The sequence below is a fragment of the Hippichthys cyanospilos genome, chromosome 1, assembly GCF_059441005.1.
Source record: "Hippichthys cyanospilos isolate Australia breed blue-spotted pipefish chromosome 1, RoL_Hcya_1.0, whole genome shotgun sequence".
Lineage (NCBI taxonomy): Eukaryota > Metazoa > Chordata > Actinopteri > Syngnathiformes > Syngnathidae > Hippichthys > Hippichthys cyanospilos.
In genome coordinates this window covers 15,515,162-15,533,423 of record NC_142369.1, presented here as the reverse complement: position 1 = coordinate 15,533,423, position 18,262 = coordinate 15,515,162, and the positions used below count along the sequence as shown (strand labels likewise).

General features: G+C 42.4%; 2 protein-coding genes across 6 annotated transcripts in view; both read right to left on the bottom strand.

The window, feature by feature from the left end:
• Positions 1–217: 217 nt before the first annotated feature.
• Positions 218–4,633, bottom strand: klf9 (Kruppel like factor 9). Its single transcript, XM_088414002.1, has 2 exons — positions 4,038–4,633; positions 218–2,606 (listed from the first exon to the last, which is right to left on the bottom strand). The coding sequence occupies exons 1-2, from the start codon at positions 4,336–4,338 to the stop codon at positions 2,326–2,328; spliced, it is 582 nt and encodes a 193-aa protein (XP_088270128.1). The 5' UTR covers positions 4,339–4,633; the 3' UTR covers positions 218–2,325.
• Positions 4,634–9,405: 4,772 nt separating this feature from the next.
• The window catches only part of trpm3 (transient receptor potential cation channel, subfamily M, member 3), a 112,255-nt gene continuing 103,398 nt past the window's right edge, over positions 9,406–18,262 (bottom strand). For all 5 annotated transcript variants that reach the window (XM_088408804.1, XM_088408820.1, XM_088408811.1 and 2 more), the window contains one exon: positions 9,406–17,932. In XM_088408804.1, the coding sequence (XP_088264930.1) occupies positions 16,309–17,932 (1,624 nt within the window). In that variant the 3' untranslated portion in view covers positions 9,406–16,308. The remainder of the gene's footprint in view (positions 17,933–18,262) is intronic.

Below are 18,262 nucleotides of genomic sequence, written 5' to 3'. Positions count from 1 at the left end.
GTACATAGTCAGACGTGTGTGCATGTAGAACAGTGTTTTTCATCCACTGTGTCATGGCACAGCATTGTTCCGTGAGATATAGTCAGTCAGGTGTGCTGAGGGAGATGATCCCATTTGACTTTTTTTTCGGAAACTGTGCCGTTGTTAGCTGTGAGACTGCTGTGTTGCCGTGTAACCATGTAGTAAATGCTCTTCACCTATAGATATACAAATATAGAAGACGTAGCACAGGTTTAGAAAGAACATTCTTTTTAATGTTAAAATGCCTGAGCCTAAATTATTACAAACTTGACTAATGCATTAATACAGAGTAGGCAGTGACACGTTTTACAGTACAGCATCCTGGTGGCTTCAACATGAAAGGCACTGACTGACAATCACTGTAACGCGTCATAGTAATAGAAAAAAAACTCAAGTACTCGCATGGCTATTTATTTCATTACAAGGTTTTAAAAAATATCATTAGATTTGTATAGTAGTGATGCCCCCTCTCAACCTCAACACAAAATTAAGTCACCATAAAGAACACAGTGTACCCAATAAAAAACATGCTACAGGATGGAATTGACTAGAAATAATTCTAAATAGGCCCAGCCCGAAATAAGGTGACATGTTATGCTTCAACATTACCACCAGGAGGTGCAAAATGTTCATGGAAAACATCCCTGCCAAAATAGAAGCTGTGGACTGAAGACATGTGGACCTCAGCAGGCTGGCACTGTTGGTCTCAGGCAAGTCCCTTGATATTCACGTTACAGTGCTGATTATCAGTGTGAACAACAAAATGACAATAAATATTCATTTTGATAGTGGCGAAGAGAGGGGGAAAGCCCTCCGGAAGGCACAGTCCTCAAGTGAAGAAGACCTGCTTGCTTATGTCTAATGAACCTAGCATTTGCCATGAGGTTTTCGTTTGCTAAGTCTCGTCAAGGTATTCTTATGTCTCTTGGCAAGTTTCTTCAAATGATGATTACGAGATTTGGCTAAATTCTATATAATTGACTAATTTCTTTTTAATAACTACAGGTTAAATAATCCATCTCCCTCTATGTACATGGGAATACAGCTCTTGAGTACGTTTGTATGTATTCTTTTCGCTGTACAAAGTCATTCAATACCTAAACATATTTTTACGTTTTTTTTTTTTTTTCTTCGTCCAGCCATTCAATCCATGTACTTCCATATATACATTTTCAAGTGTGGCTAAGGAATGCCTTAAACGTGGCTGGTGAATAAAGATGTTGATAAGTAGAAAAGTATCCATTAAGTAATCTTTTGCTCAAGTCACAAAGTAATCTATCACTCTAGGTAATTAAGGACTAAAGTCATCAATTACTTTCGGTAATAGTACCAAAGTAATTAATTTAGGAGCTCAAATACTAAAGTCATCAATTACGTAAGGGACTAACTTCATTATTTCAGTCAGTACTTTAACCTTTAACCATCACTTTTTTTCAATATATTTTAGATGACTATTTGAAGGTTGTAACTTGATAATGGTTAGCGATAAAGGCATATTGAGTAAATGTTGCTTGGTGCTATTTTGCTACTTTGGCACCTAAAGGGATAAATCCCTACTAAAGTACCCTAAAGTAGCTGATTAATATATAAAATATCTGATAACTTTAGTACTTAATTACTTCAAGCAATTGATCACGGTATTATTTAATTCATTAAGGACCAGCCATTTTTTGACTCTTTCAGCCAAACTACTTAAAAAATACATATACTGTACAGTATATAAATAAGTATGTGGGACTGAATGCCTAGACTCAAACTTCAAAATATGTCTTTGGGATAAAATGAGCTAACTGTCATTCCCTTTTAGTCATGAAGTGGAGCAGACTCACATACACCTTAATGTTGCTGGCAACGATACATGAGGATGGTACATAATCCATCCATTTTTGATAGCGCCATAAGACTTTGGACGATAGATGGGGTACGCCGCAGACAGGTCGTCAACCAGTAACGTGGAGCATATGGACATCAAAGCCCATTCTCATCTTTGGACAATTTTGAGTTTTTAAATGAAATTAACATGCAAGTTTTTGGAACGTGGGATATGAGCCATGCTAACCCCACACAAGATTGGAAGGCAACTGACAGACTAATAACCACTATTCCATCATGCTTCTTACATTATAACATTCATTTAAATTCATACTGATACGTCAAATGATTAGAAATGAGTCAACCTGACGAAAATTTCGAATAAATACCTGTCACATTGGTAAACAATGGAAGCTCAACACTGAGAAAACCTCTGTTATAGTAGGTTGGCACCCAAGTGGGTGTGTCCAGGTGTGTATACCGGCTTCCATTTTACACCCCCTGAGGGCTTTGGTCTCCGGAGTCAGACGACGACACAGAGACGGAGCTGTGGCGTCTTTTGGCGACGCCGGCGCCCTGAAGCATGCTGGGATGGAAGCCGGCATGGCGGCGGGCGTGCTTGGTCAGATGGTCACTCCTCATGAAGCACTTGTCACACAAGGGACAGGAGAAGCGCTTCTCGCCAGTGTGCGTGCGGTAGTGGCGCGTCAACTCGTCCGACCGAGAGAATTTCTTGCCGCAGGCCGGCCAGGTGCACTCAAATGGGCGCTCGCCTGAGGAAGAACAAGGGAGCGTTTTGAGACGAGAGGACACACACACACATAGCGCCCACGGGCACCTGGTAGCACCCAAGAACCGCATGAGCAGCCCACGGGACTGATCTGAAAATAGCTCATATGATACACCTAACTTTTTTCTTACAGTTTTCCAAAAAAAGATACATAAATAAATATTGCACCACTAATCAGTGAGATGCATCTAACATATTTGCTCCTATTTTTTAATCGCACTTGTATCACCATAAATTGGTAAATGTAAATTACAGTTCAAAGGTCAGTTTTGTACAGTAGCATTCATGGAGATAAAACATTGGTTGCAAGGTCTATGAATTATTTACCTCCAAAAAATTGTTAGTTCAGAAATGTGCATTAGTGGGCTACCCAAGATGTTGCTCTTAGACACAGATTTAGTCAATGGATGCGCTGCTGCACAGGCAGAAAAACGGATAGGCAAATGGACGGACATATAACCAGCTGTAGGAAAGGATAGACATAGACAAGAAGCTAGCTAGCATATTAGCTATCCACTTGCCAGCTGCCTAGCTAAATTAGATCATTTCACAATTCACAATGACTATTTATTAGTTTATATTCCAAAAGAAGCTATAAATTAATCATATTAATCTAATACAGCCCCTGATTTCATGGTTTGGAGGTTTTGAAAGTGCAGTGAAAAAAATAAAGGATGAAGCAATTCACAGACAAGGCAAAGTACAAACAGCGTGCTCTGTCTCTGCGCATAAACAACAATTTGAGGAGGCGTGTGAGCGTGTTTTCTAGGAACAAAATCAGAACACGATGTGAGTCATGATAACAACCATGAGCATAAAAAGGAGAGAAAACCACGAAGTCCCCTCCCCCGCCACGTGCGCCACAGGACCACGTGTTTTGCCTTGTTTACAACCAGGCGCTCGAGGGCGAGGGCGGATGACGTAGGCAGAACTAGCTCGAACGGCGGCAAGGGAAGGGGCGGGGCCTGTTAGCGCCAACGTGTTCACAGAGACCTCAAGTGTCGCAGTGTGTTGCCGCGCTCCGCTGCCACGACCACGCTACACTCTTAAAAAAAGAGTCACGATGATTTTGGTCTCTCACTCGGGTTGATTTAGCAACACATGACTACAACACGATGTTAGTTGCCTCGCCCCCCACCCCCTACGCACATGCACCTCCTCCCAGTGACTGATCACGATGTTTGCTATTATTAGCCATCGATTGTTTTTGTTTTGCACGACCTAATGTCACGACACGCACCCACGAACCTTTATATCGTAACGTTGTGACGTCACTACGGGCTGCAATATGTCTGAGGAGTGACGTCAACAATAGAAGTACCGATGAAAGGGCGGCTCCGTATTTAAAAAAAAAAAAAAAAAACATAAAAAAAGAAAAGAGGGGGGGGGGGTCAGGCAGGGGAGCTTGATTTACCGGTGTGGACCCTCAGGTGGGCTTTGAGGTGCGACGACTTTCCGTACATCTTGCCACAGCCACTAAATGGGCAGCGGTGCCTCTTTTCGCAAGATTCCCGCGGCTCCTCTGCCCTCCTCCTTCTCCCTGCCGGCTTTTCCTTTTCGTCCTTTTCCACCGCGCCGGGCTGACATTTGTTCAAGTCCAACAGAATCATCGCCACCATCAGCAAAGTTCGGTTCTCCTGATTCTCCTTTAACGCGTCGTCCGTCCGACATGGGGATGGTCGCGCGGGGACGGTGTCCGCAGAGACCTCGGACATGACCGCTGGAAAAAGCGTATCGGTGGAAATGAGAAGTGTCGCAAGAAAAAAATAAAAGAATCCCCGCCCGTTGAAGAGGATCAGAGCGTAGCGGTGTGCTCGACCATCCACACACGTGTCGGCGTCAATGTGACTGTCCCGCAAAGAGTTAAGAAACAAATTAAGAAACAAAATCTAACACAAACACACACTCAATAGAAAGAAGAGCCCCTCGGAACGGTTTCCTTCAATTCTCCGACTATTTGCTTCCACAACATTTTGATTGCTCCTCCACACGCGTGTCGGCTTGTCCTGGTTTTCTCTTCTCTGTGTGTGTTGCTGATGCGGTGTCCTCACACTCCCAAGAAACAATTTCGCGGAATCCCACGGCGTCATCGCGGAAACGGACGCCCATTGGCCAAAGGGAAACGTGACCCGTTGTTTTAGGAATTGCCGATTCACGGAAGTCAAACGCCGGTTCATGTTAACCAATCCGAGGGCAACATTGACGGAAAAGGGGTCGGGCTTGAAAATGCCTCCTTCATGGACGACTTTTGACTGGGACAATTCGTTTCAACGACAGATTACGGCGTTGCACTAAAATGTTCCAATAAAAGTATACAAAGCATGAATAATGTTTTCTAAATTAAATACTAATAATAATAACTCACCAAACAATTTAATGATAGTTTGTCTTTCACCGATGAAACATTTAACATGGTTTACATAGAATGCAGCTTTGACAATAAAAAAAATGACTACGCAAATTTAACCATGAACATGATAAAAACATCTCTGAATTGTTATAATTAAATTGAAAACTACAAATTTTCATTCAATATATCTTGTGGCTATTCAGACAAATATTGATATTCAGCTAGATCTGCAATTGACTTGGTGTAGTCACAAATTCACAGTGAAATTACAGATCTCTGCAACTTCACCAAGCCTATGACTGATATCACATTTGCCATTGAATTATAGGATTACTGTATCTGTAAATCACAAAGGAGGTATCTTCATCTGAAATATAGATGTTATAGCTGTTTAATGCGACAAGGACTTGCGACATTTGAACTACAGTGGTACAGAAAGATTAAAATCCTTTCTTCTGTTTTTTTTTTTTTTTCATATGATCTGCGTTGCTAAGACAGCATGATGGCATGTAAGGCTTTGTTTTCTAGTGGTCTATTGAGGTATGTGTGTATGACATCAGTGAAAAGGTTTATTGTAAAAGCCTGGGCTTGCTACACTGCAGAAAGATGTATTCAACAGCAATATGGATGGCACCAACTGAAGTATAGTAGTGTTGCGTCGGCATGTTTATAAAATGTAATAACCAGCATCGAAATGTAGACTGGTTTTACTACGATGTACCATGATGTATTAACCAACCTATTAGTGATGTCTGGGTGATGTGTGTTATGTATTCCCTGGCAGTGTAGTAGTATGTGTGGTTGTAATGACTTTTCCCTCTATGGTTTATATTTGGGTTCGAGGAGGCACTTGAATGCACCATCAACCTGAGGTCTTCTCTGATAAACATGTTCATTGATTGGTTCATATGCATAGCAGTTACGATGACATCTTTGAGGTACAGCGTGTGACCTGTAAGTTTGTCACAGGAAATAGATATGTGTTTTGATTTTTCAAATGTCATCCAAGACATCTCCAGTGATGCGCTCATCCCAAATTAGCTGTCCAACATGACGTGACTTGACATTGTGGGTGAGGTCTGCATCAAGATAGGCACCGTGTTTTTTTGTTTTTTTTTTGCTTGCATGCCCTGAAGAACTTTGTCCTCAGATGCTTCTCTGGTCATAACTTAAATCCAATACCTAAAATGTAATCTTCTAATAGAGTGAGACCACAAAATCGTCACCCAGTTTTTTAGTGACATTATGTTTGCTGACTGTGGCTTTGAGTCATCATGGGAACAAATAGGATACTGGCTCAGTACATCTTTCCATTTAAAACAGCAGCACACAGCCACACATGATGGAGATTAGTGTTTAAATTTTGGAGAAGTGTGAACGTAACGGCACATGCATGCAATGTTTGAGTTGCTTCGGCATATGCACACTCGCCGCCACCGGCCGAAACCTTAGAGACACGTGTGCAATCCAATTATAAAACACCATAAAAGAACTTTATTGTTTATAGTGCCTGTAAAGTGAAAATGAATGTCTAGTAAATTTGAGACACTGCAGAGAAGCCAACAAGGCGCTCTAAGTCATTTACAGCAACGGACGATCTGGAGCGGGGTCCTTGACCAGTCCATTGCGAAGGAAGTATTGGTGGATTTCATGACTGTGCCACATGTCACCAAAAAAAAAAAAAAAAAAGTGCAAAATGAGGCTGAAAGCTAATTGCAGATGCACATATGTAACAAGTGTTTACAAACATGGTAAAGCAATAAAACTTAGTTACAGTTGTGCTATGATCATTAATTAATTGTAAACTATCTTGTATGGTTTTGGACTTATGTTATAGTTGCTGTCCATCGAAGAACTAAGCTAATATTGTGAATGCCAATCGGCGTGAATTCTCTGTGTGGTGCTGTGTGGGCAGCACATAATTTTAGCTAACAGGGCGAGTTCTGCGCTCTTGACCCAAAGTCATACGACGCAGACACCCGTCTTCTAAAAAAAAAAAGAGAGATTGCAGTAGGTTGAATGCTGGAAAAGTAGATCTTGGGGCTTAAGTTGGGGCACAAAAATGCATTTTTTTTTTTTTAGTGGGTACGCATAGCTACTGTAGCTGGCTAACCACACATCGCAATTGCACCGTATACCTGCTGATTGGAATTAAGGTGCCCAAGTTCTTAAATAGTGGGGTAGTGGGTAACTACTGGGAAAGTTGGAAAAAGGAACTGTTGAGAAGCAGTTTTGTGTAATACTTCATTTGTTGACATAAAATGAAAAATAATATATAGTTATGTATGCTCAGTTTTCATACACTGCAGTTCATATTGATGCTGTAAAAATGAGTTGGAAATATTCCCATGTGTGCCCTGCAAAATGCAAACACGTGCGCAGGTTTCGTTTGACAGGCAAAATATCCATTCAAGGCCTGCTATACCGCACAAACCACGGCAGGATGGGGGTGGTGTGTCGGACCATGTCAAGTGGGTGGTTCTTTCATGGGGGGAGCTTTCGTAGAAAACCCTATGGAAGCTGACGGGGGATGTGTAACTTTTAAGTGAGCACACATTTTGGGGTTTTGGGATGAGTTAAAGTACTCCCTCGGGGAAAACTGTAAAGGGATATTGGCTGCTTTAGTTTCATTCAGCATATTTGAAGAGGCCATCAGGTAGAATATTTGGGAAGTGCCATAATCTTTCATTAATCTACACGAAGACAGACGCAGTGTCATAATAACTTTAAATATCTGTGTGAAAAAGTCAATGTATAGAAAAGAAAAGAAAAACTACGGCAGTATGTGAGCATGCCTCTCTTAGTCTTAGAAATGAACCACCCAGCTCCCTCTTAGAAAGTGGCGAACCAAAGCCCCACCCCCTTTCCTCGTGGCCCCACACTTCTAGGAATTACGCTTTGCAACTTGCTTCATCCTGCTCCCTTTCCTCCAAGGCTGTAAATAGTTCCTTGGAAGAGGCCCATCTCCCCTCTATTTCATTTTTTTTTTCTTTTTTTTGTGGCGCAGTTACGTGAGTTGCACATGTGGGTCAAGAAGGCGAGCGTGTCGTCATCGCGTTACTTGTTGACTGTCAGCACATGCTGCAATGAAGAGGAATGTGTGTGTGTGTGTGTGTGCATGCGTGCCTTGGGACATTGTGTTCTCTTTCAAAGGGCCACTGGGTCATGCACACGCACGCGCGCACACATTTGTTGGTATCACTGCAAAATATGGTCTGTGGTTCACATAGGTCTCACTCAGTTCTTTAATCTGACCCTCTAAGACCTTGTTCAACTTGCCAATTAAACTGATACCATTTACCGATACCATTTTTATTTTTTTTTTTACAAAGGTATATACATTAGCACAACAGCAGTGCTGTCGTGGAGGCAAGGTGTGTATGTGCATGAAGTCGTGCATCTTGAAGAAGTTGGATCCACAAACTGCTCACTGAAAAATAATAAAAAGTAATGCTAGCGCAGCTCTGAAATACATCCGCCTGTCGTAATTAGATGACGTCTACGTACAGGTGCTGCACAATGCCTCCATTCTGACGTCATCTTGTCAGATGGGCCAATAATGTGGCTCCATCTGAACAAGGCCAGGTCTCATGAGCTACATATTGTGGAATTAAGCCCGAAAAAAATGGAAGGACGAATCTGACTACAATGAGATATGCTTGCATTCTTACGCAGACTAAGCATTTAGATTGTCAAGATTATGGAATATAGTGAATATTATTGTATTCAGCTTTTATTGTATTAATGTAGCCGTTGCATTTGCGAGTTAAAATTTCTTTCGTATTTTTCTTAATGAATAACACAGCTGACATGAATTACCTGATTTTGGCGCCATGTGAATTTTGAATAGTGAAAGCTCAAGAAAAATGCCTCCGGTAGCAGCACAATACAGTAGGTGATTGCAAAGTTTTTTTCAGTACAACAAACTGTTCAAAACAGCTGTAATCAGGATATAGTCTAGTTCAGTGATTCCCAACCAGTGTGCCGGGTACATTCGTGTGTTGTCCAAACTATTGAATGTGGGGGAATGACCAAACTTAATTGGCCAGAAAAAGTATTTTTTAATAACAAACAGCGTATCTTAGTCCATCAATCATTGCCAGCAACTCATAGTGATAGACAGAACTAATAATTGACTTATTAAAAGTGTATAATTGACATCAATACATTTTCTGACGTCTAAAAACAAAATTGGTGGTTTGCTTTGAGATTGCTATGAGATTTTTCAAACTTCAAATATGTGCCTTGGCTCACAATAGGTGGGGAATCACATAAATCAACAAAGGCAGGAATTTAGAAACTGCCGTCGAATCAGGTCTCAGAGCGGGGTTTATGTGACTTGGAAATGGATGTGATGCATTTGAACACCATGGTGACATTCCAGTGGTCTCGCTTTTTGCACATTACAAACACAAAACAGAGCACATGGCCATCCTTTTGGCAATCTATTTGTTTATTTATCAATGCATGCCAGACATGATCCTATTCACATTTAAGAATACAGATTTGTATTTGCATCCAAATACTCACTACTTTAGATTTCATAGAATATTCTTTTTCTCTGTCTTCACAGGTCATCTCTGTACACTTGAGTGGAAGAACTGCATGCATCTCAAGGACTTGGTTAAATAAAAGTGTGGCCGGGAAATTGCCGGGTTGAAGTTATTGCAGGGAAAGGACGCCTCTTAACTCCAGCATCACAAAGGAAGGAATTAAATGCGCTTTGTTTATTAAATGCTCGGGATTTCACATACTAATGTTTTAGGAAAATACTTTAGAAAATACTGTACAGAGAGAAGGTTTGTATGCCAAGAGATGAACACGCGCACACGGACATACACGCTCACACGCAGACACCCCTCGTTAGATTGACGCTGTCTGGCATTTCACATTTATAGCAGCATGTCGCCGTAAGGTTTCAAATCAACCTCCACCCATTTCAACCTTTCATTTCATTTCAACCTCCACCCGGACATCTGTTTTCAAATTTGAGTGGAGCTATATGAGGCAAGCCTCCAGTTGAGGTCTCAACTGTGCACGCCGCATGTAAGTAAAACACCCTTCAGCTTCTTGGCAAAAAAAAAAAAGAAGAAGAAGAAAGAAAGTGCTTGGCTTTAGCGTGTGAGGTGCCAACGGTAGCCGCGTTCCAAGAAAAATGGCCTCCAACTCCCCATTGCTGTTTTTGACGCGAGGACGGAAACTTGCGTGAGTTCATCGAGCGAAGTGACAACGTTCACTCGGATGTCATTTCCGATGACATCAAACAATGAGGTACATCGACTTTATCCCTCGGAGCTCGAAATCCTAACTATCCTACGTCACTTCAAGTGTTTTGTCCCTGAGCACTGACTTTGGGTCACGCTTCTTCCTTTCAATCACGTACAGTGGAACCTTAAGAGAAATTCGGCTGATATTTCTTTGGCCTTATTGGATATACTGTACGTGTCATCAAAGTCAAGCTACACGAGACAGAACTAGTTGAGGCAGCCAAACGTTACACTCCATTTTATGTGACAAGACACAATTAAATCAAGGATCATCTTTACGCAAGTCATATATATGATTTGATATTTGTGCCCATAACATACTCCAGTTAAGTGTGTTCAACTGCTTGTCAAATGGGCTGTCCAAAAAAAAACAAGATATGATTGTTAACAATTTGACAAAACCTCCAGTCTAAAGTGCAAAATCCCAGATTTGTTTTCAGCTTTTAAGGTTCCACTGTAGAAACTTTAGTATCCCTCTTTTACCTTACACTAGCAAAAAGTCAATTTTAAGAAAGTAAAAAGAAAAAAAAACAACTTATAAGAAGAAATGAGTATTTTCTGTCTAAAAAGGAAAACATAGTTTGTGTAGCAAAAGATTCTGAAGAAAAGAATTCTTATTTCAAGATATTACATCTAGCATTTTCTTGTTAGGATTTATTTGCTCAAAATATTTATATTTTTTCTCATAACGAGAGCAAAAGATGATTTAGAATTATCTTCAGCTTAAGCCCAAGACCATTTTGGTAATGATAGCAAAAACAAAATCTTAAAAGAACCGACTTACACATTAGCATTGGTTTAAGCATTTACAACAAGACACCTATGTTGTCCTACTCTGTAATTTAAAGGGACAATGTATACGATTTGGACCGTTTCTCATTTAAAAGGAATAAATTAAATGATCATACATTTCAAAAACTTGCAAATAAATGTGTTCTTAACGGCCAACAGGATGTTTGAAATATAATCGTAGGTCTAGTTATCATTAAATGATATTACATGGGGGGTGGCACTTCTCCGGAGGCTGCCATGTCTGTTATAGCTACGGACAATGGTAAATGCAGCACCTCCTGCTGTCTGTATGAAAAACAGTCTAAATCTTACACACTGACCCTTTAAATTGAAGGATTACGTAAAGAAAGATAATTATTTTTACTTAAATCTACTGTATCATTGCTTCAATTTATAAAGTCCTTAGATTTTTGGGGGGGTAATCTTGTTTTAAAATTATACCTTTGCATGGGTATAATTTTAAGACTTAAAAAAAAAAAAAATCACATTTTATGACATTCAAGAAAACGCTTCTAGAAAAGATTTGCTTGAATCTAACAAAACTGGCCTGAATTTTAATAAGAAAATGTTTCTTATATTTGACAGTATATTAGGATCATGTGCTTAAATTCGGTCAATGAGAAAACATTTTCATCTTAAGCTACGGTATAGTTTGAGAACTGTAGCAAGAAATCTTTTAAAGATGTTGGATGTTGGCATGGCTCGGTGATAGAGTGCTTGTCTACCAACAAAGAGGCTGTGGGTTCAACCCCCAAACCATTGTGAAATGTCCTTGGGCAAGACACCGAAGCCCCAATTCCTCCGTCCTTAAGTAGTCTGTGTGAAGGAGTTTGTAGTAAAGTGCTAAAAGTGGCAAAAATAAGTTATTTCTCAAACTTTACATTGGATTGCAAACTACTTGATTAGTTTAAATTTTCTTGGCAAGAAAAACCCTTCTTACCCAAGTGGCAGGTAAATTGGCTATTTTTTAATGTATTTGTATTTTTTTTTTGTCCGGCACATTTTGCACATTTGCTATCTTCTATAGTAAATAGACTACACGTGTTGTCATGTTAGCTACCAAGGGCTTCAACATGATCCGTGTGCTACAGGCTCAAAGTAAAGGTATTACGTGACTCCAAAATGAATCAATATTAAAAATGGTACGTATTACACTTTGAGCTCATCTCCATGCAAAAACAAAGGCGCTGCCTTCGATAGCCTTTGGCAACAAGCAGGCATCCATACAAGCAATCTCGCCGCTAGCTCATTCCAACAAGCATCCACTTTGTACATTTTAAAAGCACAGAAGCAGAAGAAGTCTGCACAGAAGCACATGCTTACATCGGTTGTAGGGGTTTCAATTTTTATGATGTGTGTGTGTGTGTGTGTGGTGAGGGGGGGGGGGGGGGGGGGGCACATAAAGTGAAGAAATATGTGACAGAACTCCAACGTACTTCATTCATGCCCCAAAGGCACCCGAAAGTTTGGTTTCCAGCCAAGTGTATGCTGCCATGCCCTTCCATTTTTCATCCATTGAGTCAAAACTATTTTAAATATTTCTAATAGACACGTTTATATTTCATAAATACATCAGCATTTTGTGCATGTACCTGTCTTTTCATTGCGAACATTATACAAATATCAAGAGGTTCTAAATATTATATTTGTAAAACAAACAGGGATTTAATTATCAATGAGTGAAATGATACTAGGATGTAAAATGAATTATAGAACAAACGGGATGAATGATACCATAAGTGTGTAATATTTATTGGTTGAGAATTAACCTGTGGGTATTTATCGTTATGTCATTTGAAGAATTAACATAATATTATAAAGAGCCCTTTGTATGTACATACAGTCCTCTTACATGGGGCCCACCATGCTGTAGTGTTCCAGAATCAACCAAAAAGTGATGTTGCACCTTTGCGGCACCATCGGGGTCGACCACAGCTATGAGCCATGCGCACGCCAACCTTGGCCAAAGTTTCTTGCTCAAGCAAAGCTTTACAGATTCTCCGCTCAATTATGTCAAGTCCTTCTGACATCATTCGGCGGGGACCTGTCAGTGATATGTTGAGGTGTTTGGAAGGCACTTTCACATGTGTGCGTGACTCGCTTATGCTCATTTTTTTACGTAGTCACTCACTGTTAGTAGTTCAGTTTTAGTCTCGTAACCACTAAATTCTGCACACTTTCATTTCCCTATTTCATCTTAACCAAAAAAACGCCACTGGGGAAGAACTTTCTATGCTAAGTTTTTTCAGCGGCTCGGAAAAGAAGAGAATGAGACCCCCCACTCCTCTTTTACTTAATTCAGTTCAAAATCTGATAGACTAATTTTGTCTTGGTGACAAGGGGGCCTTCAATTTTGGCCTGGTTCTCGAGTAGTCCGGTGCAAAACCCAGTCCATTTTTATATCTGGATGTAATATTTTCATAATGCTATATTGAACACCAACTGTATAATTAGGGTGACCAGATTTTCAATATTAAAAACCGGGACACTACAATATTGCTGAGTTGTCAAATATGTAAATATTGCCACATACCCCTTGCAATGTACTCACAGACTATTTCTACTTTAAAAAAAATACTGAGATAAGATAGCTTTTGTACCTGCACGTACAAGGCAATGACATTTTGAGCTGGAACCTCAAGATTTCCTACTGTTTGAGTGGTCAATGAATGCACCTCTGCCAACTGCGCAAGCACATTACTTGCTTTCTTTTGCCTCTAAACCGCACACAGCTATCTACCTTTGTATGCAAGCACCCATTTTTTTCCCAAAACCTTGCTCATAAAACTCTTATGAGGTGGAATAACATACTTCACAATGCCACAAGGAGTCAGGAAACGAGTCAGCAGAAATTCTGAGCTCCCAATGATCTGACTACATTTCCAATTATTCTTAGATGCAGAAGCACAAGGTACAGTTCCAGTTAAGGTATGCGGCAACTGCAAATGTCGAAGTAAACAGTTACATTTCTTTTGAATTAGTCTAACATATGAATCACTTATGACAACTTATGATTGATATACACATCTCCCAAACCATTGGCTTGCTGACTAAAAAACAAAACAAAAACAAAAAAAAACTGGAAGTCAGGAAACAACCTATGTAAAAGGGGTTCCAAACAATTGTACTGGGGAAGTTCGTCTGGACTCAGGACGCAAAGCTCAAAATCGGGATGTCTGGTCACCCTATGTATACATATTACTATACTGTATATCAGAGCTAATATATACAGTATTAGACCTCTGCCAAGACCAAATGCCAAAGGTTAAAGTGCCACATATTTGTATTAGAAATGTTGGACAGGGGTGTCCAAAGCAGGTCCTTGCGGGCCGATGTCCTGCATGTTTTCTAGGTTTCGTTCCCTGACACACCTGATTCAAATGATTAGCTCACAGGCAAGCTCAGCGAGAGCCTGATAACGATCCTGATCATCTAAATCAGATGTGTTGGGGAAAAAAAAACAGGAAAACATGCATGACGGCGACACTCCAGGACAGAGTTTGGACACCCCTCAAGTAGGATAAACAAAGTACCAGTGTCATTTTGGAGGAAGGCGCTCTCGATATTAAAAGTTGACATGAAAAACATTATCATCCAAAATCACACATAAATAACTTGAAGGTCATCCTTCAAAGGCTTCCCCCATTAAATTTAAGATCTCATCTTCAATAAATATTGTTATGTCAGATTTCACAGTAAACACAGATTGCAGGTGGCAGTTTTAATAATGCAAACTTCTACTATTAAAAAAGAAAAAATCCATCTATCCTTTTTTTGTAGTGCTTATCCTCATTATGTTTGTCTGTGAGCTGGAGTGACTCTCAGCTGTCTTTGGGCAAGAAGCGGATACACTCTGGACTGGTTGCCAGCCAGAATAGACTGCTTTGGTATAGACAAAACAACTGTTCGCACTCACATTCACCCTTTGTACATTGGTCTTAAATGCACCTAACAAGCATTTTTTTGGACTTTTAAGACCACCGAATAAACAATTGGAGGATAAGGTGTCATTTAAAGGATGACCTAGTGTTCAAATATTCAATGTTTTGAACATCTGCAGATTTGTTGAAATAGAATCTTTTGTGGTGCTAGCACCAGTTTTCCTATTTTATAACATAATGGTTACAACTGCTTAAAAAGACATTTGAAGAAAGTAGGGACATTTCCACATTACTGTATATGTAAATAGGGTCGCCAGAATGTTAAAGTCCAGTGCAAATCCTCCGTAGGCGATGAATAAAACATACAAAGCTTGAAGTAGAAATTAGAAAGACAGTGGTTGTGAAATGTGTCAATTAGTCAAATTTTTTAAAGGTACCTCCAAATGAATGGAAACAAAAGAATAAAAGTGACGGAAGATGAAATGAGGAGACCAAAGTTGTGAGAAAACAAGAATTCTTTTGGGATAGATGTACTTTTGCTTGCAGGTGAAAAGAATCTGAGTATATGACGACAAGTAAATGGACGGACGTTTGTAGAGCCATGTTGCCCTTTTATTACGCGCCGCCTTTCAAAATCAACCTACAGTTGGATTGCACGGGCATGTGTTTTTCACTCTTATCACGCGACCATTCGTCCTTGTGTTTACTGCTCGGATCAGCGCACGCGCAAATTGCTGACTGGCGTTACTGCAGTTTGTTCAAAGACTGCTCAGGATGATAGAAACAAGCTTGTTTTCAGCACCGGACAGCTGGCATGGGCCCGATTCCCACAAAATGTAACATTCATATTCTTCCGGGGACAGATTGGCCAAACCAGGATAAGCACACGGATGGATGTCAGGTTAGTGGTTGCCCTGACAACTATGTAAAGCTGCACGAGTGTGAGTTTTTCTTGACAAAACAGCTACATTATTATTGTTTTATGATCCTATGAAGACAGCTTTGACATAATGAATATTACGCAACAAGAAAGTGGCTTTTGTGTAGGTTTGAATGTATGACTTCCTTGTCTTCATCTTACCTTTGTATGAGTTTTTTTCCTTGGGTGACATGACTGAGACCCTAAGGTGATGTCAAGGTAGCGGGCGGGAGACATAAAGCACAAACACGGCTTCCACTGAGAGTTGAGTTAGCTACGAGAGGGGGTAAGTGAAATCTAATCTAAATTCTTTGTTTTCGGCAGGTGCGCGGAAGGACTCGCTCACATACTCCTGAACGCACCGCAGATCTGCTTCAGGTGGAAAGCTAAGGGCAAGGTGGTCCTGCTTTCATGCTTTCCCTTCTTCCCTGGTCCTTTCAGTGCGTGCGATGTGTGTGCGCGTGATGCGTGTCTTGTCACGTGTAGTTCTGTCTTTCGAAGCTGCGGAATGCCGACGGGGCGGCCAGCTTCCTCATAGAGAGGCTGTCAGTCTTGGCCACGTCGGGCCGCGCCCCGGATTTGCTCCTGAGGAAGGGGTTTCTGGTTCCTGCCAACCCCCGACCCCCAGGCCCAGGCCCCCTGTCTGCCCCCGGACCCGGTCCCCTCTCCATCCTCTCACTCACCGACAGGCTCTTCCTGTGCGGAGGGGCCAGCGTGAGAGAAGGATGGGAGTCGTCTGAAGAGCAGCTGTTGGCTCGCTCCAGCCTGGAGAAGGGGGAGCAGAGAGGGGTCCCGCCGGGTGCGCCCAGGGTCCCCGCGCGAGGGGTGTCGGGGCCTGGAATCAGGTCCTCGGGGTCCTCCGGGTCGGACTCCGTGTGACTGAGCTCCGCCTCTCTCTCCGGATGAGAGGAGCCAACGTTTGAGGGCTTATCAAAAGGGAAAGAGGTGGAGCCCCCAGGGGAGTGCGAGCGTTCTACGGGGGTGTACGGCGAGGAGACGCAGCGTGTGTCGATGCAGTCAGTGATGCTGGTGTACTCTGCAGCTTTTACCTGGACGCCCGCACCCAGTCCGCCGTAGCAGCTCCTCGCCGTGAACATCAGGCTGTGGGACTTGACCAAGGGCGGCTCTTCCAGGAAGGACGTGCCTACCGTGGAGAGGAGCCGGCTGCTCTTGGAGCGCTCCAGCGGCCCGGCCGAAGGGGGCGGCGACGGTTCCGCGTCCCAAGGGGGGAGGGAGGTTTCCGGCAAAAGGTGGCTCGAACACAAGGACAAATCAGCCGCCGCGCTGTCGTCGAACATGGCCGCGGCCGTGCCGCTGCTGGCCGCGCCGCTCTCCGAGTGCCTGTCGCCCAGACCGCTGGTGGTGGTGCTGCTGAAGTCCCGGCCTCCCGGCAGCACCGACTCCACGATGTCGGACTGCAGCGACGCCTCTCTCTGGAGGGGCGGGACCACGCGCAGAGACTCCAGAAAAACCTCGCCGGGTGCCGCCTCCTCAGAAGTTGAGACGTAGATATCGATGCAGGATGAGGGACGGTGCTGCTGGGAGACAGACAGCGTCGCCAGGGGCAGGGGCTTAGACTCTTTGGCGGCGGCGGACGACGAGACTGATTGCGAGCTGTTGGCCCGATGGAGGCTAAGCGAGCGCTCTTTGAAGAAGCTGTCGGCCCGTTCGGGGCCACAAACGCGTTCCCCTCCGCCACGACCGCCTCCGACGTAAAACGAATGGCTTCTGGTCCTCGGGGCCACGCTCGTCGGGGAGGGAGGGGACATGGAGCCCTCGGCCGTGCACTCCAGCGCCTCCTGCAGTCGGTACGAGTTCCCCTCGGTGCTGTTGAAGCTGCTCTGGCGAAGGATGTAGGCGGCGTCTGCACACTCCCCTTGGCGGAGGACGTACGCCGAGTCGGTGCAGTCAGACGATGTCCGGGATCGTACTTTGTTAACTTCCCCGCGTTCCACCCCCGTCACGCGTTCCAAGGCCACTGCGATTCGTCCGATCAGCTCCTCCATTTGCGCGAGGCGGATGTCAACGGTCTGCAACGAGGCTTTCATAAAGTGCTCCCTCTCGTTGACTTCCTCCAGACGCATGGCCATGTTCTCTACCCTGACAACAGGAAGAGAGAAAATACAACACCACTCAATGGTTTGGAAACAACCTTTAAGAACCTTGAAAAAATACCCAAATTATACACCAAAACGTAGTAATATTGCTAGGATATGTTTGGTTAAGAAAAAATACGCAAAAAGATTGCTGAGATACGATAGGAAAAAATGGTTATCAAAATTACATTTTACAATTCGGATTAGGATCATTTTTGCGTTAGTTTGGTGTTGGATTATTTGGATTATAGAGACCTTTTACCCTGATAGCGGCTTTGCACATTTTGGTATATTTGAAATACTTGATAAAAGCCCAACTCTAATATCTTGTAAT